Here is a 27553-nt window from a genome sequence, read left to right on the forward strand (position 1 = left end):
CGCATCTAGACGTCAGCCATCCTAGAGTTTTCCTGTATCACATTTGGCCACATCTTCTCTGCTGGCAACAGATCAGCTGGAGTAAAGCTCTCTAGAAAGTGGTAGAATGAGACACAGGGCCAGGACTTGCACATGGCAGTAAAACTGTCAGGGAGTTATGGCGTGTGGCCAGAACTGCAAGCTGTGCTATGCCAATCACAGATGGGAAGTGAAAACTTGTGACATTTTGTACTTCAACCCAAAATCTGAACAGATTTTCATGAGACTACATTAAAAAAATAATAAAAAAAAAAAAGTTCTCACCCTGATTTAAGTATCCTGCCAAATTTCATAGTCTTGCTGCAAGTATGGAAAGAAAAAGAGGAAAGTCACAAAAGGAAGGGGGAGGAGTTTTTTATTTTATCTTAAGGAATGTGTGGGGCTGCCAAGATTTAGGAGTGTGAACTCCTCTGTAAAATCAGAGGAATCAGAATCCACAATTTTTAACCAGGTTCTCCTGTGTTTTTTTCTACCAGTTAGCAGTTAGCAATCATGTAGCTGTAGCTCAAAAAGACTAGTATTTGTGCTGATAAATTCAAACACAAGTTCTTGACATGGTCACTCAAGGATCCAAGAAAAAAGAATGAAGGAGATGTCTCCTCTCTGTAATCTAAAGCTCTTGTTACAGCTCTCCGAATTTCTATCCCTTTCTGGAATGGTTGGAAAAACAAGTCTGTGCTGTTAAAACTATTCTTTTCCCAAGTCCTCTTTCAGAAAGCAATGATGCTATTTCTGTAAGAACTTAAAAGGAAGTACATGTCTGAGGCAGAGAGCAAGAACGGAAAATTTCAGTAAAAACGGTGAGTTTTTAGCAGTTGGGAGCTGACAGGGTTTTTTAATACACTGTAAGAGAGGGGTTGTCTTGTTGGCACCAACAGCCACATTTTTAAGGAATAAAAGTGTGCCTGTTGGAATGTTTTTTCTTTTGCAGGAAATATAGTGGAAAAGTATCAGTTAGTTTTCAGACAGAGTCCAGTATGTCTGTCCCCACCTTCTCAGCCTTTCTCTTGTCCTAGCCATAGCCAAGCTCTTCAGCCTCAAGCTTTTCTTCCCCCTGCTGTATTCAGCCTTCCAAGCTACAGCCCACTTCTTTCTGCATTTATTTTAACCAGGATCAGTCTTACAAGCAGTATGGAAAGGGAAACAAATGGCCTTAGCTTGAGTTTTCTTCACTCTAAAAGGCCTGGAAATGATGGGGAGCTTTAGTGCAACCTTATCAGTCTGTAAGGAAGGTAAGTTCATACTAATTTCTGTCATTAGGAATGTTAGACTGCAACCACCATGTTTCACAGCCTTTCCCATCTCCCATTGGGAAATGACCCAAAGATGTAAATATAGCTGGAGAAAATCCGTTGCTTTTCCCAAGGATACACAGATGATTTGTTACATTTCAATACACAAACACTGAAATTCAGCCTTTCTACAACAGAACAGTATTTTTATTTGAAAGGTAATCAACAATGAGATGATAACATGGAGCTGATGGCTTATATCTGTGTTATCCTACTAGCTGAAGGCCACTGAGATTACCTGTGCACTTCCTGCACCCTGGGTGGGTATGTAGCTGCCACCTCACATCTTGGAGGGCAGAAGCCATCAGCATGAGTTTCTTCACAAGGTGGACAAGTTTACCCATTTGATTCACAGCTGGAGGCTGGGAGCCTGTCCTTTCTGTACTCCTAGGTTGCTTTTGTCAGTTGCCGAAGCATCTTAGAGAAGGGAGGGCATTTACCTTCAATGCAGAACAGAGAGTTAAGGACAAGATGGGAATTAAAGGTGTTATATTGGTACAAGCTTCCTTACACTGAAATAGAGAAAAGACAGTGACTCTGGGTAGCATGGAGTGACCAGGAATATGTAAGATAGGAATGGTAGAATCTGGACCATGGGAGGAGTACAGGGATAAAGTTAGAAGCAGCTGAGGTTTAGGGACCTTGGACTGCCTGAGGAGCTTGAGAAGGGGCACTGGTAGCAGGAAATGTGTATCTGGGGAAATGCCAGAGAGGAGGGAGAGTGTGCCTCAGAGCTCAGGTAGGCAGATGCTTTGGGGACTGAGTGAACAAAGACCAGATGCCAAGACTGAGAGACAATGACCAGAGGGAAAAGGGGACTGGAAGAAGAAACCAGCCATGGGGAACAAGGAGGCAAGGCAGAAATAAAATCTGACTGGGAACACAAGGCTGGGTCATGCTGTCAGTAGGAGGTTCCAGGGCCTGTTCCTGCACAGTCACTCCTCCTCTGTCTACAGGTATCTGTGGGACACACTAGGCACATGGACAGCATCCTCTCCTCGTGTTGGCCTATTTTAAAGACTGATGCTTAATATTTTTTGGTAAAGGCTCCAGCCTCACTGTTGTCCTTGGTACTTATCCATCTGATACCACAGCATGGAATTTTATTGTTGCTGTTGTTTTAATGTTTTTTACTGTGTTCTGAAAAACTCAGAAAGGACAGGTGAGAATGTTGCCAAGTTGAAATGCTTCAAACCATCAGGACATTGATCTTCTCATTGAACAGCACCTCAGAAGACATCTGTGTATGCTTTTTGTGTGATCTTTTCTCAGACTGTTCTGATATCCTGTACCTGCAGTGACTGACTGCAGTGTGCCCTCTGCTGTCTTGCTGTCTGCACAGTCCAGCATCTCTGAGATCCAGAGAAGTTGCGCCTCTGTCCAGAAGCAAAAGCAATTCTGGCTCCCTATAAGCTGCCTAAGAAATGTGTTACCAGAAGTGTCTTCCCAAGAGAGAGGCAATTCCTGGTCCACAGCTACTGTAGAAGTTGCTCTGCAGATGGCTTTGTAAAGATCTTCTGGATATTCACTCCACAACTCGAAAGGATACTATGACCTCAACCCTAATTTTTTCTACCAGGAGCAGTGATTAAAAGACATTGAAATGCAAACACCAATTTTTGAGAAGAAAATCATGCCATGCAGGCAGTCATGTGTAACTTACACCAAGGAAACACTCCTATATTAATTACTCTCTTACATGACTAGGTATCACCTTCCCACTGAAGGGCAGATAACGTTTTTAAAATTATTTTCTTTCCATGGCTTTTATCACCCATTCAGTCTTAGCGCTCTCTGATGCATCCCTCCAGATCTGAATTTTCCCAGTTTATCTGCTTCAGTTCTGTCATGTTTCTTCAAACATCAGTGTTTCTTTGCTTTTTCCATGTCCCCTTTTCTTTTTTCTTGGTTGCAAAAGCTGGTATCTCTCCCTGGGCATCCGGTATCTCTACTTTAACATGTGTGAGCTGACAACTAATCCATTGCTTCCTTAGCAGAGTGTCTCATCTGTTCAGAACAGATTTCACTTGGGCAGCGTATCTTGGCAGCCACAGAAAAATCACCATGGCTTTAGGGAAATTGCCTGATCTTTGCTCTGACTGAACGATGTAACTAAGTTGTTTTTAATTTTGTTTACCATTGCAGTATAATGTTTACAAGAAAAGGAAGAACAGATAGGAGCCCCAGAGGGGAGAGTAAATCAACTGGGTGAAACAGTACACCATTAGTCTATGCTAAAATTGCCAGGTTTTCCTTCTTTTACTGTGTCTGCGCTCAAAAATAAAGAGAAGAGGCCTTTAGAGAACCTTGTGCTGATCAGAACAGGGGAACAGAAGAAGGAGGTGTCTCTGTGCAGTCAAATGCATATTTATTCACAATCATGAAAGAAATGAAAGTGGAAAAAATTGTAGGAAAGAAAGAATGTGTTATTTATGCATTTTCAGTCAGCGTTAGAGTTGTAGAGAGTTTATGCTAAGTACTGAACACGAAATATTATGATGACCATAACTCCTAATTTGGAGTCATAGCCTAAATTCAAGCTAATTCTCAGTGTTCTGTAGACCATAGTACCAATGTCTTAGGGATTGATTCAGGCTATCTAAACTCAAGATCTATCCAGCTTCAGGAAGTTTCTCAGAACGGCTGACAGCTGTATTTCAGTTCACTAGTGTCTGGCTTAAAAGAACAGAATGTGCACCAGGATCTGTACTGAGGTCGGGAAATTAATTCGAGGCGTCTCACCTTTGATTAAATTACTGCATCTCTCTGTAAATTTTCAGAAAAGTATCTCTGAATACCCCGAAGGAGTGTGCAAACATGGCAACACTGAGGAGGCTGCTGGGGCCCATCCAGCCTAATGAACCCGGCTGTAGTTGAGCTCAGTGGGAGGGGGATCCGTGGAACAGAGCCTGATGCTGTGCCATTTGGTGGTTTCTGTTTGGAAGGGACTTGTTTGCGTTTGTGCAGTAAGTACGTGGTCCAGCTCCTCTGAGAAGAGGATGATGCTTTGAGGGGGAGAAAAACAGTGCAAAGAAAAAGCCCCACTTTTTCCTTACCTTCCTCCAACCCACTTCAGTAGCTTTCCACAGCTGCGGTAATTTGGCCTCCCAGATATTGGGGTCTCACTGGTTGTGAGGAGGTCTCAGGGATGCAACACAAGGAGCTTTTCTGCTGCATGCTGCAGGGTTAATAATCAGTTGCAGTTGTCTAGCAGCAGTCTTTAACTAGTTCTGCACAATGCAATTATACCTCATCAAAGCTAATTTACCAAGCTGTTTAAATGGCTGTACAGCATTTAGTGAGCCTCCTCACACCACTAGCATCTTTTTCAGCTGGTCCCCTGCTGAGGGTGCTTCAGTCTGGGTGGTCCCAGCTACACCCTGCAGCATTTTTCAGTGTTGTCAGCAGGCTGGAATAGGGTCCTTTCTTCAAAGCTCCTGGCTTTGTTTCCCAGCCTAAGTTACAGAAGTCTTGTGGAAAATGGTTTGGAGGACAAGAGGCAGCGTTGATAATGGGAAACGTCTGCGAAGGATTGGAACATTGGCTTGTAATCCCTGGACAAAACTGCCTCATTCAGAAAAGGGGAGGGGGGGGGGAAGCATGCAGAACAAAGCTCTTGTTTCACTTTGTGAAACGAACACATGATGTTTTCTCTGGAATGTCTCACTGACAAACAGGACCAGCTTTTCCAGGGACTATGGCTCAGATAAGGCCATAAATGGCTGAAAGGAATTTAGATTCACAGCTAATGTTAATTTGTCATTTCCAGGGGCAGCACAAACTCAGCCACGCCTTTGACAGATTTGGGTTTCATGAGGAGCAGGGCAGTGTGAAAGGCCTCTTAATACACTGGCCCCAGAGATTCTCACCAGATCTAGCATATCCCATGTACAGATATGCATGGGGACAGAGCTGATAAAGCACGGCTCCATCCTGCCTAGCATATGTCACCTACCTGTTGAGACAAATGACTGTTTCCTCCTCAGCTGGGACATGCAACCAAGAGAGGTACCAACAGGAGCCAAAACTGTTAAGGCAGGTGTTCTGTCTTGAGCAAGCCCTTGTGAATCTGTGCCTTTCAGCTGGAACCTGCCTGTCCCCCTTCCCAAGCCCTCTTACAGACCTTTTGTCCTTTCCTTTTGTTCATCTATCACAGCCTGTTGTGCTGCCAGAAAGGAATCTGCCTTCCCCTCTGCCATGTCATCAAACAGTTCAGCAGTCTCTCTGCCGCACTGCAGTGGCCCTGAGAAGGTAGCACAACATCAGAGCTCTCCGTCCCAGTCTTCCAGTTTCTACTCTCCTGGGATAAGTTGTCCAGCTTGCAATAACAACAAATTATCCATTTTGTCTTTTGTCACTAACATTTCCAGTCCAAAAGCTTTTTCTCACGCAGATTGAAATCAATGACCTTTTCTTTTGGATTAGCTTTCTTTACAGCTTTGTGTACAGCTATTTATCCTGTTCTTGCACGTAAAAGGTCTGGCATAAATCCTGACCCACAGGGACAACCTGGCTGCAGCAATTTAAGGCCAACATGTTCGAATGCAGATGTCTGAAGTCAAGCATTTTGTCTGTTCTTAAAACATAATGCAATAGCCTGACTTGCAAGAGCTCAGCAACTACATTTGCCACTTCTGTGGTAAAGCAGAGGGTGCTTATCATCTCCTGGGGAATGATAGCTTGGACTGGAATGATAGCATTGGGCCTCTGTGTGGGGGAAAGTTAAAACCCTCTGGTTTCCACTGCTTAGCCCAGTGCTGGGAGGGGAATGTATGATTTCATAACATTGCTAAGCAATGACAAGAGCTGGTCTCTAGGGTGAGCTGTATTTACTAACACATTGCACATTCTTCTGGCTTAACAGAACAGTTTCTCATTTTATAAGAGTCCTGAGGTAATGTTTGTGTTCTAGATCAGATGCCCAGACTCACCCTGCCAACTCTCAAGCTTTTTCGTGGACAACCAGAACAGCCACCCCAAATCTGTGTCCTGAATACTTCAACTGTCCGTAGTTCATTAAGACTGTGTAGACCTCACCTCCCAATCTCACAGATGCATAGTGACTCACAGAACTGCTGTTCCACACCCAGCCCCAACTGACCCAGGCACAACTCACACGACCCGAATACATCCCATGCAGTGAAATTCCTAAAACATCTTCTAGCAATCATCTCAAGGTCTGCTGAGGTATGGGACAAATAGCTAAACGTGTTTGAGCATGTTCTGTGCTAGCAGGTTGCCCATGCTTGAAGATGACAAATAGCACCGTTACTCAGAGTGTGGGTGGGAGAACCTTGGAACAGCTGTCCTATGGGCCATAGACCTGACCTGCAAGCGGTCTAGAAGATGTTTTTGTACAAGCATAGTGTAAGGGTAAGGAGCAGTTGGCTACAGGGAGTTTGAGATTCTCTGACAGTTCTGTAACGGTGTTGAAAGCCAGGACATGCTAAAGCTATTTTTTGAATGAGCTGGGGATACCTTGAAGTTAGGAGACATCCCCAGCCAGAGCTGCTGCGCAGAGGTTCACCCCACAGGTCTCTGAGCTCCCATTTGTCACAGCTGGATTGCATGGTGCTGAGACATACAACTACCTCCACACAAGGTCATCCCAGATCTCAATGGGCTCATTAACTTTGCTTCCATACTCTCCCTGCCTGGGACCTGTCTCCACATACTCCAGTATGCTACGTAGAGATCATATTAACACAGACACTCTGATACCTCAGCTATGGGACATCTGGCACACCTTAATTACCAGCATCCTTATCTGATATCCCTGAGCAAACTGTCCTCCCCAGCAGACTGCTTTCTGAAGAAGCATTGTCCAAAGGCTCTTCCACAGTACCTCCTCTGCTCAGCAATGAAACAACTCTTCAGCTTTAGTTGGAAGCAGAGCTGGAGGGGGTTTTAAATGCTCGGGGAGGGGAGAAAGTCATGGCTGCAAAATATGGGAAGAGGGTTAGTCAACACATACCCTTGAAAGGCCTTCTGGCTCTTGGCTTGGTATTTGGTAGGCCAGAGCTGCAAGTTCCACAGCCAAGCCATCAGTGATGATCTTTGGTTGGAGCCTGCTTCTGTACAGTGGGACGCAGGTATTAGTACCTCTCTGGAGAATTCATCAGGATCTCTCTGTCAAATGTTAAGCTTGCCCCTGTGTGAGAACAGCGTTTTGTAGGTGAGAGAAGTGAGCGTGGCTCATGGAAGACCTGTGTTTCATTGCACATTACATTCTAATCGATAGATCAGAATGCGCATCTGAGCTCAAGACATCCCTGGGTTGATTTCCTGCTACACTTATGAGCACAAACACACTGCTGTTTGAGCTAATGGTGAAAGTGCTCTTAATGGTGTGAAGCAGGATTTGCCAGTGGTAAACAACTGCTTGCTGCATAGCAGTAGCTTGCTGGGAATGGTGTGCCTGGGCTTATCGCATGGAAAATGGCAGCCTAGTACGTGACATAGTTCATTGATACAGGAAAGATAAAGCTGCTGAAATTTCATGCTGTTGTAGAAAAGTCCTGGGTTTGACCATATCCCCTTCCAGAAGTGACCTTAGGAATTTCTCTATAAGCATGTCTTCAAAGTGAGGAAGATAACGGGGAAGAAGTAGAAGGAAGTGATGATTGTTTCCTCACTTATGGAGAATAATGTGGTATTTAACAGCATGTGCTGTGAAATGCACGCAACATTTGTAGGTATGGAGATGAGTCAGGACTCCATCTTCAAGTGTTTCTCCATGGCAGTACGTATCTGTATGCTGGTTTGTGACGTAGCCTGCACAACAGATGACTTATCTTATCTTGATGCCATTCTCAAGACCTATTTTGCCAGCAACTGTCCACTGAAGTAGAAGAATCTCCTTTTGAGGAAAGATTCCTCACACACAGGTAGGCATTCTCTACCTTGTGTTGTTTCTGTCTTCCCAGGTGCAAGACTTCGTATTTGTTCTTGTTATGTTTCTTAACTGACCATGGTGACCTACCTGATACTTCCTGGGGGGCTACTGTGGTCCTAGGAGGGTCACTGATACAGGCAAGCCGTCTGTGTCAGAAGGTCAGAAAGTCCTTTCACCCTGTTCCAGTAGCTCCAGGCATTTCTGCAGCTTTCTTCAACAACTGTAGAGTCAAAAGCAGGAGCATTTCACTAAATGATGGTGTGTTATGGTGAGCGTGGTGAGACACTGGAACAGGTTGCCCAGGGAGGTTGTGGATGCCCCCTTCCTGGAGGCATTCAAGTCCAGGCTGGATGGGGCTTTTGAGCAACCTGGTCTAGTGGGAGGTGTCCCTGCCTATAGCAAGGGAGTTGAAGCTGCATGATCTTCATATGATTCTTTGATACTTTCTTGCTCTACAGCTTGGATCTGAGTGTAATTCAAATCCAGAAGATGCTAAGAATGGCAAGTCATAGTTGACCAAGCTGTGGTCTGGAGCAGTGGCAAACGCTAAGTGGCTGTGTTTACATGGGCTGGACACGGGTATGCTTCCATGCTTTGGATACTGGGAGTGGCTTACCTGGTTGCTAAGTCCTGGGTGAAAAATGTGAGAAAATTATGCCTCTTTTAGGTTAGAAAACCTAAGAATTTTTCCTTAAATAAGGGATATCAAGGGTAAAGTCTAAGGGCCAGGTTGTCAATGGCATTTAGGCATTTTACTGCTCTAGACAATGAAATATCCAAAAGCCCATCAAATGCATTAGCCATTAGTGAATGCATTTTATACAAGTCACTTGGTCAGCTAGTGCCAGACTTGTGTGCCCTTCGGTTGGCAGTGTCCCCAGTAACACCTCCAAAATGCGGACCATCTGCTGAGGGAGAGAGGAAAAAACTACAGCACTGAGCTGCATCAGGTCTGCAAAGAAACAGAGCTTTAAGCAATCATAGTAAGTAGAAACGCTGCAGCTGAGGCAGGAGCAAAGAATGGAGGAACCACAGTGAGAAAGACAATTACAAGAGCAAAGAAGAGAAGGGAAACAAAACAAAACAAAACAAATGTAAGAACTGTATTTAACAAAATGCAGCCTGGAAGGTCACCAAATTACAGGAAAGTGAAACAGACATAAGAAATAACATCATTGTAAAAAAAAAAAAAAAAAGGTGCTTAAATAATTTGTGTCATGTATCCTCACATCACAGTATCCTCACATCACAGTTAACCACAGTTACCTCTCTGTTTTATTTTGGTTAGCAAAGTAGCTCCCTGAGCTAGTCTCTTTGAGTCAAAGAAGCATTAAATCTGATGTAGTTCACCCACGTGTTCCATGTGCTGGAAGTTTATCCCATTTCATCTTATTGCAGTTTGAGAGTCTTACTCACTGTCTCGGTACTGTGGTGAACCTGTGATAATGGGCTTCCTCCACTGCCTCTTCCCAACATTAAGGGTAAGAAGCTGCTTTTTCACTTATGTACCACTCAGTGACTTGAATGGCCATCTAAACACACTGCAGGCATGGTGCTCATTGACTTGAGCTCAGCACTGCAAGGACATTTATCCCTTAGAGCCTCTGTGAATGGCTGTGTGTCTGGTACAGCAGTGGAGAAAGGAGACGTGAGTGATGTGGGTGGTGGGTAGCAATGAAGTAATGTGGAGAGGGTGATATCATGGTATGGGCGAGAGCTTCAGAAGTAATTTATTGGCACAAGTTTAGCTTGGGTTTCCTTAGGAAACGAGGCTTATACGGTCACACTGGGTGTATATGTGTGCACATGCTGTAATGAGGGAGAGGCTGCAGCTTTTGAGTAATCCTTATTAGGCACCGGAGAGCCCAAAGGAGTGATATTTACAATGCCCCAAGAATGCAGAAAGCTTTGGTTTAATAAATGACAAAGAATGTATCCACCCATGTATACTAGCATCAGTCCACGATTCATTTGCTCTACTGAAGCAACAGCTTGTTACCTTATTTTGGTCACACAGCCACTTGGCATACATGTTTGTATCCCAAAATTTGCAATCCTGTACGTAAAACAAAATGTTTGGTATAGAAGTGGTGGTAACTGGGAACTGAGTGTCAGCAGGAATGAAAATATTAATGTACGTAATAGAATAATATCTTTTCCATGGAGCAATGGTTCCCATTTTTTTTGGTCCACCAGAGCACTGCAACCTTCAAAGTCTCAGGCAAACATCATTCAACCTTATAGAAGAGCTTTTCGCTGGAAGAGTTTTATAGTACAACTTTAGTTGTATAGCCAGCAATGATGAATCACCATCTTCAGTACGACCACAGTTCAAAACCAGAACTGTGAATGCATTTGCTAACCCCTTATTCTAGTGCTTCTGGTTCAAACCCCTTCTTGGGGTTCCATCATGAAAGAGCAGTGATTCCTGACAGAATTCTTATTGCTTAGCTAGTACACATTATTCCTTTGCAGTTTACATTTAAAAATGTTAAAAGCAAGTTTGTTGGAACAAAAGCAAACAGTTTATCAGATATGTGGGTAAGCCTGATCTAATGCTACTTGTGAGAATGACTGAATTCAGATGTATCTGCCTATTCAGGGAATCAACTGATTCCAAAACAAAGGTGAGTATAAAAAAAAAAGACACTGAGAACCACGCTGCTCAGCATCAGCAGTGGAATAGTTAACATCTCTTAGGCTGGATTTACAGGTCAGTACCACCCTCAGACAAAATCAGAACATGCTGGGGGGGATGCTTTATGAAAGCGTACTCCTAAAATCAAAACAGAGCAAGACCACCAGGCTTGAGTGAGCACAGCGAGAGAGCACAGAGCTAGCCCCATCCAGGATAACTCTTTTCTAGAGCTTGTCCCTTCCAGCAGGGCACTGGGATTATCTCTGGTCCTGGGAGCACATACCAGCACCTCCTACCAGCATCCTCCACAGCACATACTTGCACTCAGGGCACAGCTTTCGGTTACAACCAACCTCAAAACCCAGGGAACAGCCCTTGACAACTGATGTCACTTGCTGTAACAGCAGATATTTCTGTGTTTTAGAATCATAGGATCATTAAAGTTGGAAAAGACCTCTAAGATCACCAAGTCCAAGCCCAAATCATCCCCACCATGCCCGCTAACCACATCCCTCAGTGTCACATCTCCAGTTCTGGAATACTTCCAGAGACAGTGACCCCACCACATCCCTAGGCATTATTCTGCATAAACATTTTGCATAGCATATACTGTAGATGATCAAATGCCCTGCAGTAAGAACAGCAGAAGTGATTTGGCCTGTTTGCCCACTTTGAACAGATAAGATGTGAAAGTCACACATTCTGAAGTTTATTTTTTTCTAAAAGCCTTGTTTTTGTGCTAAATGTTAACAGACTCCAACAGCCCGTCTTCTTTATTTCCCGAGACTGGCCTGTTTAGGGGTTAAATGAGTGTTCATATATCAAATGCTCCTTGGACATTAAGGATTAGATTTTTGGTTTGAACTAATGAACTCATTGGACTCAATGATGTTTAAGGCCTTTTCCAACCTGAGTGATTCTATGATTCGTTTCTGCACCAGGCTCTTCTCCATTGGACAGCCAGTCCGTGCCGCCAGGTCCTGCCCCTGGGCTGGGAACTTCAAGCTAAAGATACTAAGAGGATCACAGGTATTTACATGCAGAGGACCACTGCCAGCCTTTCCAGGTGGGACAGCCCAGCCCATGGCGCTGGCAGACCGCTGTTCCCTCCGCTAACGCTGTATGGACACGGACTCTCATAACGACTGTAGACCTCCCCGCGTCCCTGCGTAACAGCCTACAGCTACACTCCGGCCCGCCCGACGTCGGACCAGGCACTCCGCTTCGGGACGAAGCCCACTCCCCCCTCCAGGGGGCCGCCATCCCGCCCCGCCCCGCGGCGCGGTGGCAGCGGGCGGGCCGAGGAGGGGCCGGGCCCGGGGCGGGGGTAGGGGCGGGGGTCGGGCCGGGGGTGGAGCCGCGGGCTGGCGGGTCGGGGCGAGGGGGAGACTTCCCCTTCCCTTGCTGAGCGAGCCGGAGAAGGCGCCTCCGCGACTCCTCGTGCCCCGCCGGTGCCGCCAGCCCGCAGCATGGTGAGGGGCCGCCCGGCCAGCCGGCGGGAAGTTTGGCGGTGGCGGCGGTGTCCCCTCCCGACCCGCGCTCACCGCCAGCCCTCCCCGCTCCTCTCTTGCAGATCTGGAAAACTCTCCCGCTGCTCTGTGCCCTGCTGGCCGTCGCCCGGCTGCGAGCGGAGGTAGGCGGGGGCCGGGGCGGGGGGCTCCGTCGGGCCTCTCCCGGGCCGGATGGCGGCGGGGTCGAGGCCGGAGGAGGGGACGGCCGGCGGGACGGGGGCTGCGGGCTGAGAGCGCCGGGCGCGGCTGGGAGCCCCCTGCCGCTCCGTCTCCCTTTCCTTCTTTCTCTTTCTTTCTTTCTTTCTTCCTTCTTTTTTTTTTTTTTCTTTTTTTTTTTTCTTTTTTTTTTCCCCTTCCCCTCGCTTACTGCAATGACCTTTTTCAGGCAGCGAAAGCCATTAGCCCCCAAACTCGTAAACCCAAAGGTCTGTTGACAGAAAATAAACGGTGCCTGAATTCCCGGCGCTGCAGGCTCCGTAAAAGTGAGGTCAGGAACAAAATATTCGATAATTGTGGCAGGGAAATGTGGAAGTGATTTGGAGCAAATGAACACAAGCTGGGCTGGGGGGGCGGCCGGGCGTGCTCTGCTCGGCGAAGCGGTCCCGGCGGGGGGGACGGACTGGGGCGGCTTCCCGCGCGCATTTTTTCTCCCTACATATTTCTCCCAGATGGCCGGCCCCGCCCTCCAGCATCGCAGCTTGGCTCCGCGCAAAAATGTATAAACACTTCTGGTTTCCTACAGAGAGTTGCCTTTCTCTGCCTCCCAGCCCCGTGCCGCTCTGCCCGCCTTGTGGCAGGGATGGGGAGCGCCCATTGAAGTCCCCACGAGCGCTGGCCCCGTTCGACTCCCATTGCAGCCCTCGAGGAAACTGAGGGACCAAGCGGTAGGGTGGGCCGGTGTTTTGGCTGTACGTACCTTGTCACATTGTAAGGGACTTTCTGCTGTAGGCATGGCATACTAACGTAGTCGGTGTTTGTGTGTGCTGTCCTGAAAAAGCCAGAATAAAGCCATAAACAAGCCTTAACTGGTTGTGGTCAGTGTAGTGAAACCTCTGAAGAAAGGAAGTGTCAGTAGTGCTTCCATAAGGTCACAGAATCATTTGAGTTGGAGGAGATCCTTAAAGGGAGTCTAGTCCAACTCTTCTGCAATGAACAGGGACGTCTACAGCTGTGGAGCAGTGACAGGGCTCTGAGTGAAGTGTGTTGCAGTCAGTGATTTGCAGAAACGTGGCAAGGATGTGTCTGGCCTCTAGTTTCTGATTTCACCAGTTGTGTTGACTCAGTTGAAATTTTAGCTATTTTTCATCTACTATACTCCAGTTCTGAGAATCTAGAAGGTGGCCCAAGTATAATCATGCTAACATTTCCAAACCGTCAGTGTCCTCATTTACAAACCGAGAGTAAGACAAATGTGAGCTGCTGTGCTCAAAACTTGGTTGTAAAGGCTGGTTGGTGCCTGAGCTGATACATTAATCATAGAATCACAAGGCTGGAAAAGATCTACAAGATCATCTAATCCAGCTGTTCTCCCATTACCCTTGCTACCACAAGCCACTAACCCATATCTCATAGCTCCTCATCCAGACGCCTCTTGAACACTGCCAGAGACAGTGACTCCACCACCTCCCTGGGCAGCCATTGCAGTGCCTGACCACTCTCTGAGAGAAAAAGTGACTTGGCTGCTCTCAGAGATGATGATCCGTGTGTCAAAGCCGTGAATGTTTTGGCTCAAGTTCAGTATAACTTTAGAGGGGAGAACCGATGCCTCAAACAACTTTTCTGTTAGGATTCCCTTGCTGCTGGGTGGTGAGCACCAGCTAACTTGCAGGAACTACCACCTGGGATATTGGGACCTTCTTGTTGTCTGAGGAAAGCGGGTTGTGCTTCAAGGTGGGCTGCATTGAGAGGCACCTTTGGCTGTTAGCCCCCTCTAGATGTTCTTGATTTCACCCCTGTGTCCCTGGCATTTAGCAAGATTCATGTGGTGTTTCCCCTCTCCTAGATTTTGGAAGTGATGGCTCTATTTCTTCTGTTCCTGCTGCAATCTGCACTTAACGCCTTTCAGTACGTTCAGAATATTAACGCTGAGCCTTGAGCTTCTAATCCATTTGTAGGCAAAACCATATCTGAATATTACTGGCTTTTGTTCCAGGGCTCATTTCTACAATGTTAGGTGCATAATTCAAGTCTTGAAAGAAAGAAAGAAATTGCTTCAGTCGATGTTCTTGGCATGACTTTGTGCAGACTGGAAAATCTGAGACATGCCAAAATGTGGGAGCTTTTCTTGGCCCAGTTCAGTAATAGTCACAAGAGCAATAGATGGTGAACTGTGTGCCTCGGCCAGAGGCCAGCCACCAGCCCCAAGCAGTGTGTTGTGTGTCTCTCTTCCTGGGTCAGACTGTCAGAGGAGGCCATTTGCTGGTATCAGTGGGGTCCTGTGGATGTGAGGCAGTTGTGTTCTCAGCTGGATCTTTAGTGAGCAGACAGTGATCTGAGGGAATCATCCATCACAACAGAGGAAAAGGGAGAGGCTCAGAATGTCTGATGAATGCATTGCAGGTGAATCGGTAGGGCTGTAACGCAATCGATCAGGCGTCTCCTGCTGGAGCAGTTACCAAGTTAGTGCTGGAAAGGAGTCTGCTCACTGTTGAACTGGGCCCGGGAGGTCTGTAGGTTGGTGTGTGGGAACACCATGCTTACACCGGTGTCATCATACGTCCCATCAGGATACTTGCTTTTCAGCGTGAATTTTAAATGTTAATGATGAGATTTATGCCAGTACGGGTATATTGATGCAAGCTGTGGGTGGACGTTTGCCTGTTTGCTATTCATTCAGATTAATACCTAAGACCTGTAGCTACTCCCCTGACCTATCCTTAACCCATTTCTGGCCAAATGAGACTGCCTTTGGAAGGCATTCTGTAAACAGTGTGAGTTGATTTAGCTCACTTTGGCCAGAAATGACTGGAGGAGGCGGTCTAGAGGATCTCTTGTCACGAGAAGATCTACTGACAGATCTGAGGGGTTACAACCCCCAGGCAGCACAGTGATGACAAGCATTTGGGACCAGATTTATAACCTTTTCTAATAGTGCGCGCTGCAAACACTGCACATCTGTTGTAACCCTGGGATTAATTTTTTCACCCCACCTCCTTTTCCCTCTGTATAATCTTTCCACACGAAAAGCTGAAAAGAGGTGTTGGAGGGCAGAAAAGACCAAGTTTCCAGCCAAGTTCTGTTTGTGTAACTCACCTGAGCTCTTCCTCTTCATCCAGCTTGACTCCTGTACATAACGACAACCACACTCCCCTCCTTCCAGGGTCCTGTGTCACTCTTCCAGCACAGAGCCTCTGTGCCCTGCAGATATGGGGCTGGTTGTTCAGCTGGTCTCCATAAAGCTGGGTGTGCTTCCTCCCATTGGGCTGCTTGCAGGGCCTGGCCAGCACCAACAGCTTGCTTTCATTATGCTTTTCCCACGTTCTTGCACTGATGGAAACGAAAAAACTGCTGTCTTAATAAATTACGCTTAATGAATTACAGCCGAGATCCTGGTGTACTTGCATAGCTCTAGGACAAAGCTGTAATTTGGACCTCAAGCTATTGTTTTAAGAAATGTCTGTTTCCCTCTGGAATTTATTGGTACAGCCTCTGCGATAGTTTTGTCCAGGGCAGTGGAAAGAAAGGGTGCTTCTAAGGTTTTTACTGGGTGTGCTGTGGATGATTTGAGAGCTTGGGTGCTGGCAGATAAAGCACATAGTTCATTTAGGACACCTCGTGTTGAACTCCCTGGCCAGATGCCTCATGTTTCTTTCTACAGGGACCATAACCTCTGAGCAGCAGCATCCGTGGTGCAAGCTGTGACACAGGAGTGATGTGCAGTGCTCAGGTGCATGTGATGCCCTGATGCTGCTCTGCAGATGGAGCTGTAGTTTGCCATTGGTCTTGAGCTGCTTTCTGCAAATTCACTGTGGTTGAGTGAATGACTTTATCTGCCAAGGTGCAAATTCCTTGCTGGTAATTAACATAAGGCTGGCTGAAAGGCTTTTCTTGTCTGTTGCATTTTCCAGCTGCTGTTATTGGTACAGCTGCGTGCCCATCAGGAGGCATGGGGGCACCTTTGATCTTTCTTGCATGGTATTACATGAGCTGAGGAATGTTTCTCTTTGTGCAGAAGAGAGTTTATGACAAACCTCAGCCAGATTAGTTCTTCAGGCTCACGAGACTCATGTTAACTAGGCTGCTTTAGCTCACACATCCTGTAAGTTAAATGAGATGGGTTCTCACAAGTGCCTCATATAGCTGGGTTGCAGCATCTGCCTTCACAGAGGTGTCAGCTTCTGCTGCACTGGCATGTCTGAGCTACACGGTGAATAACCAGCACCTCTCTGGACAGATTAATCCCTCAAATCATTGTCTCCAAGCTTAGCAGAAGAAAAGACTGGAATGCTGTTAATGCTGTGAAGCACCTTACAGAGCCAGCTCTGTGTGGCAGACACTGAGATATATATGTCAGCTTTCCCAGAGGTTGCAGATTCTGCCACAGTTGGTGTATTAGGTTAGGTATGAACTTGTTAGAGCAGGGGCTTGTTTGCTCATGCTCTGTTGGGCTCTGATTGCAACTTCTAGGCATCATTGGTCTAAAGAAACAAATGGCAAATGAACTGCCCTGGAGGCTTCAGTGCTGTGTTTAAGCACAGATAAATGCTGCATGAGCAGTGACTGCATAGCATTTTCTTTCTGCTTGCCTTGAAATGTGCTCCAGTTTGGTGAGCAGCTCCTTTCGTTCCAGTACACACTGGGCTGAAGACACCAGTCGGCAGTTACCTAAGATTACATCTGTTCTCTGCCATGTAAACTGGCCACCCAGAATTATCTATGAAATCTTATTGTCTGCTCTAACCTGAGATCTCATTGGTTACACCATGTTTCTCCCATTTTAACAGTGTTATCTATAGTTGCTTGGGACAGTGCCCTTAGATCCAGGTTTCCCATGATGATGGAAAGCAAGCTTTGTGCTCCAGTGTGCATGTGTGGGATTTCTTGAGACAGCACCCCTTGTGAAGTGCATCAAGGGGAATATAATCTCAAAAAATTCTGGAGGCTCCTTTTGGGTAAACAGGCTTGGAAGGAACGAGAGGTTTGGTGTGGATGACTGAATAGGTGGGGATTTGGTATCTTATTAGCTCAGCTGTAGGTGGATCATGTTTCCACTGTTTGATACATAAATACACATTTTGGCAGAAGAAACTAACTGTTGCTTGAAGGCTGTTAGTCTTACTGGGTGCTCATTTCCCTGTACTTTTGAGGAAAATGAACATATGAATATGAAGGAGACAGAAAGATTTGTTGGAGCTCTCCTCTGTATGGCTGTCACAGGGCAGATCCCTGTGTAGAGTTTCTCATGGCTGTGCTCTGCCAGCTGCTGCCCCAGAGATGAAACTCTACCTGCTTTCTCTTGATACTGTCATACTATGTGATGGACATAGACAAGATCAAGAGGCCTGAGGAGAATGGATGCTGGTGGAGCTTTCCCTCCTTATTTCTTAATTGATTTTTCCTCACAGTGAAAGATTGCAAGAAATAATGATAGCTTCAGAAGTTACCTACAGCCAGAGACAACTTCTTTGGTTCTTTATCTGTGAGGGGACCTAGGGAGGTAGTAAAAGGACTTGCTGCAGCAGTACCAGTGGTGGAACTGAGAGACGAGCCTGGTACTGTCCTCAAGCCTTTCCAGTCTGGGAAGGGGAGAATCATAGAATATCGTAAGTTGGAGGTGATCCATAATGATTGAGTCCAACTCTTAGGTCTACGTAGGACCACCCAAAAATCAGACCATGAGAAGAGAAAAGGGAGTTAAACCCTTGGATGACAGGTGAGCAGGAGTGGAGTGACAGGATGGGCCAGCAAAGCTGTCAGCCTCTGCTGGAGGCACATCCTAAGAAGCCCTCAGCCTTAGAGCCACAGGGCCAGGTTTGGTTCTGGAGCTTGTTGCTGTTTTCCAACAAGGAATTGATCTCTAGCACAGTGCCTGTGGGGCCCCTGTGTGCTGGAGCAGCCCCTGCCATTTCAGCACTGGTAATCATAGCCTGGAGCCAAGAGCTTTCTTTCCTTCTGCATGATGTAATGTTTCACATATGTACTCTTTGCTGCTCAGGGACTTTCTTTTCCTCTTGTGTTTTGGCCACTTTTTCATGTTTATGTTTGAGGAAGCTGACATACGAGGGATTGGAATTACTGTCTCGTTTCCTATATGCAGGAAGAAGAGAGTGCCTCAGGGGATTTTTATTATGTCTGGATCGTTTAGTTGTCTGGGTGAGTAAAATTCCTCAGGGATAACCGGAAAAGGTTGTGACCCAGCTCCACTCTGCAGCACACTCATTCAAACCCAGGAGGCTGGAAGATTGAGGTGGCAGGAGACCAAACGCTCACATCTGAGGCTGAGGCTTGAACTTGGCAGAAAAGCCCTGGTGTTCCCGGCTGAGGATGGCATGCTCACTCTGTGTCAGGGAAAAATTCTGGGCTGTTCCAGCCCCCAGGTAACAAACACTGAGTGATGTCCACCTCATCTTCCTCAATTGATACCCCTTCTCTGGCACCACTGTGGTGACTGAGGCACAGTTTCTGGTGGAGATCCATTCTGCTGTCCCCAGGACTAGGGACAGAATGCACTGGTAGAGAATGATGTGACAGTGAGTAGGGTGAGGAAGGAGTACTATTTTTTTGTTGTTTGTTTTAAATTACCTGATTTATGCCCTGCCCACAATTAAAGCCTTGCACACATGCTTGCAGATGTTATTCCCTACAGTCCAAGCTGGAGCAGTTAGTGCTTTCAGAGGTGCTCTTTTGGGATCCTTCATAGCACTCGTAGAACAGACTGATTCTTCCACATAGTATTGCTGTCTGCCCTAGGATTAGTTGCTGCTTGTACAACCCAAAGCCATTAGTGTCTTGCAAATCCAGTCTTACACATCCCTGCTATGTGATGTCCCCTTCCTGTTCTGTGAAAAATGATACCGTGCTCTGGAGTATCTCAAAGTCACTAAGTTTATCTTGATGCTCCTTTTCCACGAACAAGCAGACCATTAATCTTGTTGTTCTGTCCCAGCAGTCCTAATTGTGCCCTGTGCTTGGTGATAATCAGTGCCTCCCCTGTGTGGTTGCACATAGATCGCAGGTTGATGGGGCCCCTGCGCTCTGTGCTGGGCCCATCTCTTTTCATCTCCTCCTAGCTCCCTTCCTCCTGTCAAAGCAGAACATTCTTCCCTGGCTGCCTGAAGAAACAGAGCTTTATGTGATTTTATTCTCTGTGTACTGGCGCCTTTGAACCTCCTCAAATAACTTCTAAACACAACTGCCAGTTTCAGCCATGTTTAGCAAAAGAGATCAGGTTCCTAAGAAGTACTGTGTTCCTTTCTGTTTTGTAAAAATAAAGACTGGTAGAGTAGAAAGACACTTTCACTGCCCATTCCAAGGGAAAAGCTCCAATGTGAGCTCACCTTTCACTGTGGACATGAGGGGCATTTCATGAGCATTCCCCTTTGGGTGGAGTTTGTACCTTCTTAGTCATTGAATACAATTGGCCTCTAGAGATGAATTTGTAGGAAACACCTTGGAGAACAGCTTCTTGTAGCTGCTCTTTGCACTTTGTGGTTTAACCTTCACTCTTTGACTTTTCATTGCTGCAAAATTGTGTTGTGGAGACTGAGTCTACATGTGCTTCATTGGGGAGCACAGGATGTGGTTTGTTACCTGATGCATGCGTATGCATGTACGTACATACAGAGAACCAACCTTTTTGTAGGGTAACTTGCCAGTAACTCCAGCAACCAAGACCTGGGATGGGAGAGCAGAGCGAAATTTGCAATTGATGCAGGTTCCTTCTGGATTTCTGATTTTCATGGGTGAATGCTGAGTCTGGCAGAAGTATGTATGTAGCCCTAAACCGTATGGTGTCACTGCAGTGCCTGGGGCTGCTTCTGACTTGGTGCATGGGAAAGCTGAGGGGATGGGAGAACAGCTGGGCATGAATGCGTCCTCGCAAATCGTTGCCAAGCTGCTCTGCAGTGCAGCTGCCTATATCCAGGGGCTGGGGTAAGTTAGGATGTCCTGGCTGTAGCCACAAGGTCAGTGATAAACTAGCATTAAACACACAAAACTGTTTGGTTTTTTTCCCAGATCATTGCTTATTTGCTGTAGAGGGTTGGTGGGGGACAGATTAAAGACGTTTCTGAGCAGATGTGGTTCAGAGCCTATGGCATAAGTAGAATGCAAACAGCTCTCTCCAGGTCTGTTTGTTCTTGCTGCTACCATCACACCATGATTTATACACAGGCTTTGGGCAAAGCATCTAATTCCTCTGAGCTGCAGTGTTCACATCTGTAAAATAGAGGAGTAGCAGCTGTGCTGTGCCTCACAGAAAGGTTTATGAGGCTGAATGCATTCCTCTTAAGAAAAGTTTAAAGCTCTCAGTTGGAAGATGCGGCTGGCATTGCAGAGCATTATTACCCTTATCAACAACAGTAGTGATAGCCGGGAAGATGGAGACAGTGTTTGGAGCAGAACTGTCAACAAGTGGTTCATTGACAGGCAGTAATGATGAGCCTTTGGCAGGGTAAGCAAGGGCTCCCTGTAGCCACACGGTGTGGATGAGCCTGGGCTCTGGCACAAGGCATGCTTGCCTGCTGCTCCTGACTGGTCTGTAGGACACTGATGAGAGAGAGGAGATGGGTTAGTGATTTCCATTGGTTGTCATGGCAACTAATGGAAATCACTTTTTTTTTTCTTTGTCTGTCATATATGAAGGTGTTTGTTAAAAGAACTAGGAAACATATTTGTCTGTTTCTTTTTAATATTAACTGCTGACTTCTGATCTTAATCAGTATGTTATCTCTGTTTTTCTCGGGAAGCTATGAGAGTTTTTGCACTGGGGATGAGGACTCGGAGCAGGCAGCAGCTGGGCCTCTTCTCGAGGCTGTTCTGCAAGGCTCCCCCATGAGCATCTGTTCACGAAACAGTGAGGTGCCCAAAGTTGCAGGTAGAGTGAGTGCTGTTTGCCATGAGAGCAGATGATCAGCTACTCTAGCAAGTTTCGGGCTGGATGAACGGGGAATAATAATGACAATTTATCAGCCGGTGAGCTGTCAAGCTTACTGACACGGTGAGGATAAAGAGCTTCGAGAATTCCAGATGATAGGTCAGGATGAAACTCAACTTAGTATTGTCTCTGTTTTGTGTAAACAGCAGCATATCTTGTCACTAAAAATATGGCTGTCTACCAACTCTACTGATGCTAAAAGGAGCAATTTTTCCCTGTTGATTAGTAGGTGATAAGGCCATAAGGAGCTATTATGCTTTGCATCTTCTGTCCTCTTGCCTAATGCAGCCCATATATCCAGTCTTGTGATTAATTCCATTTGCTGTGGACTCTAACGCATGTCCTGTAATACATCTAGTCTTGATTAAGTAATTACCACAAATGGAAAATACCACTGCGTTTGGCATGTTGTTGCAGTGGTTAATTATCCTCATGCTGTTGCGCCTCATTTCTAGCTTCTAGTTGTCTAGTTTTGATCTGTGGGTGGTGACAGAAGAGATCTTTTGTACCATGTGAGTATTCCCCATCAGTAAAAGTGTGGTCTGCAGCGAAGATTGGTCCCGCTCTTGCCTTTGGAAAGCAGAACTGTCCCCCTGTGCAGGACCACAGATAGAATCATAGGCTCATTAAGGTTGGAAAAGACCTCTGTGATCTTGTATTCCAACCACAAACCCATCCCCAGCATGCCCACTAAGCCATCTCCCTCAGTACCACATCTACGTGTTTTCTAAACACCTCTACGGATGGTGACTCCACCTCTTATCTGGGCAGCCCATTCCACTGCCTCACCACTCTTCCTGAGAAGACATTTTTCCCATACCCAACCTGAACCTCCCCTGGCACAACCTGAGGTCATTCCCTCTTGCCTTATTACTGTTACCTGAAAGAAGAGGCTGACCCCCCCACCTTACCACCGCCTTCGTTCAGGGAGTTACAGACAGCAGTAACATTTTCCCTGGGTCTCCTCTTCTTCAGACTAAACAATCCCTGTTCCCTTAGCTGTTCCTCATAAAACCTGTGCTATAGACTCCTAACCAGCTCAGTTGCCTTCCTCTTGAGATGCTCCGGGGCCTCAATATCTTTCTGGCAGTGAGGGGTCCAGATCTGAACATAATCCTTGAGATGTTCCCTCACCAGTGCTGAGCACAGATGGATGATTACCTGTTTGCTCCTGCTAGCTACACTCTTCTAGAGCATCTGCTGAGGGTGCATTCAGTCCCCTCGTTCGGATCATTTAATAAAGGTATTAAAGAGGACTGACTGCAGAAGATGGTTCCCTAGGTCTCACGCACCCCTTTCCCAGCCCTTTCATGCTGCCTGTGGAGTGCTTGTTCCTGCCCTGTGGTAACAGGGCATCTCCCCATCTGTACAGCCTTGGGCAATGCAGATTGTACAAAGAAGAACGACAGATCCAGCAGCACACCTTTATTTAGGTTGAGAGAGTTCATGCTTGTTAACCTCAGCAAGTTGGGATGGCCACAGTAGCTGCTGACAGGTGAGGCATAGGCCCAGCAGCAAGGGAAGGCTGCGCTCGCATACCTTAGCAGATCAGCTCTGGTTTGCTGTTCTGGGGCCTCAGAGCTGTAAAAGACTGCATTACTGGCATCAGTGTCTCCATGCAAGCAAACAGAGCACTATAAGGTCCCTCGCGGATGCCAGCGTGTTCTTTGTTTCTCTGCTTAGTGCACCGTTTCTTACAGCTAGATAAGCACTGATGGGAGGAACTACTCTCCCTGGTGCTGGAGGGTGTGTCTATTTATGGATGTAACTTGGTTTGGTTCACATGTGGTCATTGGTCCTGGGACTGAGGGGTGCAGCAAGCAAGCTGTTTGCCCTGCTTTAGAAATCTCAAGCTGTTACCAGCAATTCTGACCCAAACTGGCTACATTCAGAGGTGGAGACAGCCAGCTTTCTTGCTGTTTGCTCCACCCTTCTAAGAAAATGATTTTCTAGCCAGCTAACAATACAGGAATTTCTTCCAAGAATGAATCTTGCTTGCTTGCTGTCCCAAGGGCATGGGTTCTGTTCCGAGATGTGCTTGTACAGGGCTTGGCACAAACTGGGCTGCATCTTGACCTGGGCCTTGGGACACTTTGGTACTTCAAGTGTGTAATTAAAGATTCAGATGTGTTTTTTTTGTTGCTCCAATGTTGTCTTTAAATATGGGTGTTTGCAGTCTTTCTCTTCTCTGAAAGAAAGTAGAAAGTTCTGTGCATTTCTTGTTCTTGAGTCCTTTCCAGTTCACATCTCAGGAGGGCTGAGTACACAAGGGTGAAGGTTTGTGCTTCCAGGTTTGTGCAGGAACCCTTCTGTGGGGCATTCAAAGAGAGCTCATGCACTTTTTCTGTGGACAGACTGATTGGAACTTTTTTTGATTTTGGTAGCTGATGAGAGATGAGAGGAGATAGTTTGCTTATCTTTTCATTCTATGTTCTGCCTTCAGCTCAAAGCCCATTTTGTAATCAAAGCTACAAACTCCTGTGTACCCCAGGGCTGTGGTTTTTAAACTCAGAGCCAAACATTCTTGTGACGTACACCTGAAAGAGGGGCTTCACTGTGGGTGCTGTGGAAAAAGGTGAGCAGCTCCCATGCTGTGGCTACGGCTCCCTCCTCCACCTCCTCTATTCTGGCTTCTGTGCCACCAGGCAACTGAAAACTGAACCATACTCCAAAAAACAAAAAAACAACAAAAAGCCACCAGCTGATGCAGGGAGGGATAATCTCTCAGCTTTTCATTCATTGTCCCTGCACAGGCTGAGCTCAGGGAGGGGAAAGGGCCAGACCACCTCTGCAGCCATGGCTGGAGACTATCTCAGGACACAAAGCTGAGACTTAAGGCAGGATATGGGTGCTCTCCTCTTGGGTTCTGTCTGATCCCTGCATCCAGTGGATGCTCCATCTCTCCGCCCCATCACAGGGCTGAGCTCACCTGGGTCGTGGCAGGTGGGTCGCAGTGTGAGGTTTGAAGGCTGTATGAGAGGAGGAATACAGGAGGTGCTTTCTGCCCTGCCCCATCCCCTGCTACCCTCAGGAGAGAGGCCCCTTCACTGGCCAATCCTTCCCTTTGAAACACGGAGTGTTGACTCTTTCTTAGCAAAGTGCTGTCCTGATTATGTCCCCTCACACCAAAACTATGTCTTTTTGTGAGAAGTGGTGGCTCTGGATCAGGGCTGTACTTAGGCTTCTGGACAGTGCAGGGCTATGGGGCTATGACCCTCCACCCACCCCACCGCTATCCATCCTGCTTATCTTCTTTTACAGTCAGTGCTCTGCATTGGGTTCTAAAGAATGTGTGTACAGCTGTCTTGGCTTTTAACAACTAGGGCTTCTAATTTAGCCAAGTGGGTGTTCACACAGTAAGCACCAGAAGTCACAAGTTTGTTCCTTCCTGCATCAGACCCATTCTGCAGCATTATGTGTTCCTAAGTGTTTGCTGAAAGCAGTAGGATGTCTTGGGGAGAAGTGCCTGTGTTTGCTTCATTATTTTTTATGAGATTTAGCTGTTAAAATTTAGGCACGCTGTGTACTGCCAGCAGCTATCCCAGTGGTAATTTAGGCTGATCCCTCTGCAGCTGCATGGTTTCCAACAGAGAAGGAAGAAGGGGGGAAATGACAATGTCTTGGCTGAGACAAAGGTACAAAACTCAGGTGATATGAAGAAATGCAGTAAATTCCATGCATGGACCATGTAGAAGTAAGTATGTCTCACGGGCTGTTGCTCAGTGTGTTATGAGGAGGGGAAGAAATTACAAGATTTAATGGGGCATTGATTCAACTGAAGGAGCAGGGTCGCTATGATAGAGCTGTCCTGACATCCTGGTGCTTTGGAGGATATGAGGCTCCTGAAAGTCATTAGTGTGGGCTGTCACAAAGGGCTTAGATTTGCATGTCGTAGAGGATTAAACTTGGGGCAGCTGAGGTGCTTAGTGATCATAGATGCCTGCTCCTTCATTTGGCTGGGATTGCCATCATGCAGCAGGAATAGCTGCGCAGGTTGCAAGGTGTGAATTGACAGAGTAAATTTGGCTTTACTGTGGGAGAGGAAGCAGTAAGCAATGACAGGCCAGGTGCTGCTTCACCACCTTTTGGCTGTTCCTGCTGTAGAGTGAGTGTTTGCTCTTGGAGGGGAGATGCAAGCAGCCAGAAACAGTGTCCCTTTTATATACTTCATTTGAGTCTGTTGCTGCACCCTGAGCTTGATGCTGCTGACTGTGATGTGAAAGGCTTCTCCTATTGCAGTCCCTTACAAGAGGCTGAAACTAATCTGTGTGCGTTTCATGGAGTTAAGTGCAAGAGCAAGCAATGCTTGCTATTGGTAAGGATTTGGTGGTTCCTATGGTAAGTGAGAATTAGTGTCAAGTCTCCAAGAGGGAAAAGCTGTTGCAGATCAGCACAGATGCGATACCCGCATGTGTTCACTGTAAGATACTTGGCCCTTTTTGTTCAGGGCTGTTTTCTGGGTTGTTGAAATGACTCACATCTTACAAGTGCTGGAGCACTTAGAGGAAAAGAAAGGATGTGCAGTCAGCAGTTGGATTGGCAGAGGTTGTCTAAAGATGGTAAGGTAATGTGAATTCTAGCAAATCGTTCACTGCAGGCTACAATTATTTACCTTACTTTGCTATTGCCATAGGCTAAAGGTGCACATGCATGCCATCCTTCAGCTCAGTGGGATGACTTTTAGAGCTGGTATGTTAAAAGCTGCCAGCATGTCGGGTACACTTCAAAATCTCTACACCTTCACATTGTCTGGGCACTTGGAAAGGAAAGACTGGGAGATATGGCAGCTTTTATCCTAGGAGAGCTGTAAGACCTGCAATGAGGAGCTGTTTGCCCTCCTTTGGGTAGAGGTGGTTTGTTTGTTTTCCATTTTTATTTTACACTAAGCTAGCCCAAGTTGTTGAAGATCCAAAAAGTTTTCTTCAGAAAACCAATGAAGAGATTCTACTCAAAAACTGAAAGGCGGAGTTGTGTTACCAAATGTTTCATTGCACAACATTAGACTTCCCATAATTGCAACACCCCAGGGTGTCCTGCAGTATATCCTCATGTTTATCATGACTTAGTACATTATTATAACATCAGTAATGCTTATGAAATCACATGTAGGGGAAAACAGATGGTGCTGTATTTGTTTCCTACAGCCTGTACGTTTGTACAAGTAGCATCTATTGTAACTTTAAGCACAGCCAGTGCAGTATCAAGTGCATGAGAATAATGGCTACACATACGTGATGAGGTCTACTTAAGCAATTTGTTCTCAGTGTTCAAAAGGCTGCCATGGATTTCCTGGTGTGCTTGAGTCAAAGCCAGCTCTAGGAACACATTTTAATAAATGCTCTGGGTGTGTAGATTTCCTGGGTTTTCTAAAATCTGTGTTGAAAAAGAAAAGCTTTTGTCCCTTCTGAGTTTCCTATCTTAACTTCTTTCTATGCATACCATTTTACCACTGAAATCTCTCCTCTACACAGGAGAAGAGGGTCTGGTTACTTTAGGAAAAGGAAGGTGCTCCTTTCTCTTACAGGGAGTCAGGACTTCTGGGAATGTGATCATTGTGGCAACTCCTGCAGACCTGTTTTTACCAGCAGCTCTCTTCCCCTGGTACAAGCAGTAGGTAGCTGAACCAGTCTTTCACACAGCAAAGGACTCTAAATCGAGGCACAGCAGTGATTTCTTTAGAAGAAGCATTTTTCATTAGCACTTTAGCCCTTTCATGTACCCGTTTTCTTCCAAGCTGTTTGCAGCTAGGGAGACATTTTGTTCAATTCCTGTCTGTTCTTTACCTCTCTGGATACGTGGCTGCAAGTCTGTGATCTTGCTGAAAACCCGTGATCATCAGCAGCTCGGGCTAGTACACTGGGCTGTGAGCTGCAGCAGCTGAGGCACAAGTGTGTTTTTCTTCTGCTGACTTTATTAGAGGAGCAATAAATTCTTCTAGGTCGGCAAGGTGGACAGCCAAGGCCGGCAGACAGCTGTGAAAGCTAACGTCTTCCACTTGGATTTGCCAGAGTCTGCCTTCTGAAGCCCTTAGTCTGCTTCGGTTGTACATCCCTGGGAGTTCATTTTTCCTTTTGGAAGTAATGG

At 46.3% G+C, this 27553-nt stretch overlaps 1 protein-coding gene across 1 annotated transcript in view; it reads left to right on the forward strand.

Moving 5' to 3' along the window:
• The first annotated feature begins 12209 nt into the window (after positions 1-12209).
• The window catches only part of FSTL1 (follistatin like 1), a 43172-nt gene continuing 27828 nt past the window's right edge, over positions 12210-27553 (forward strand). Inside the window, exons 1-2 of the mRNA XM_048941650.1 lie at positions 12210-12336; positions 12438-12497. Of these exons, the coding sequence (XP_048797607.1) occupies positions 12334-12336; positions 12438-12497 (63 nt within the window). The 5' untranslated portion in view covers positions 12210-12333. The remainder of the gene's footprint in view (positions 12337-12437; positions 12498-27553) is intronic.

Source organism: Lagopus muta, chromosome 1, assembly GCF_023343835.1.
Source record: "Lagopus muta isolate bLagMut1 chromosome 1, bLagMut1 primary, whole genome shotgun sequence".
NCBI lineage: Eukaryota > Metazoa > Chordata > Aves > Galliformes > Phasianidae > Lagopus > Lagopus muta.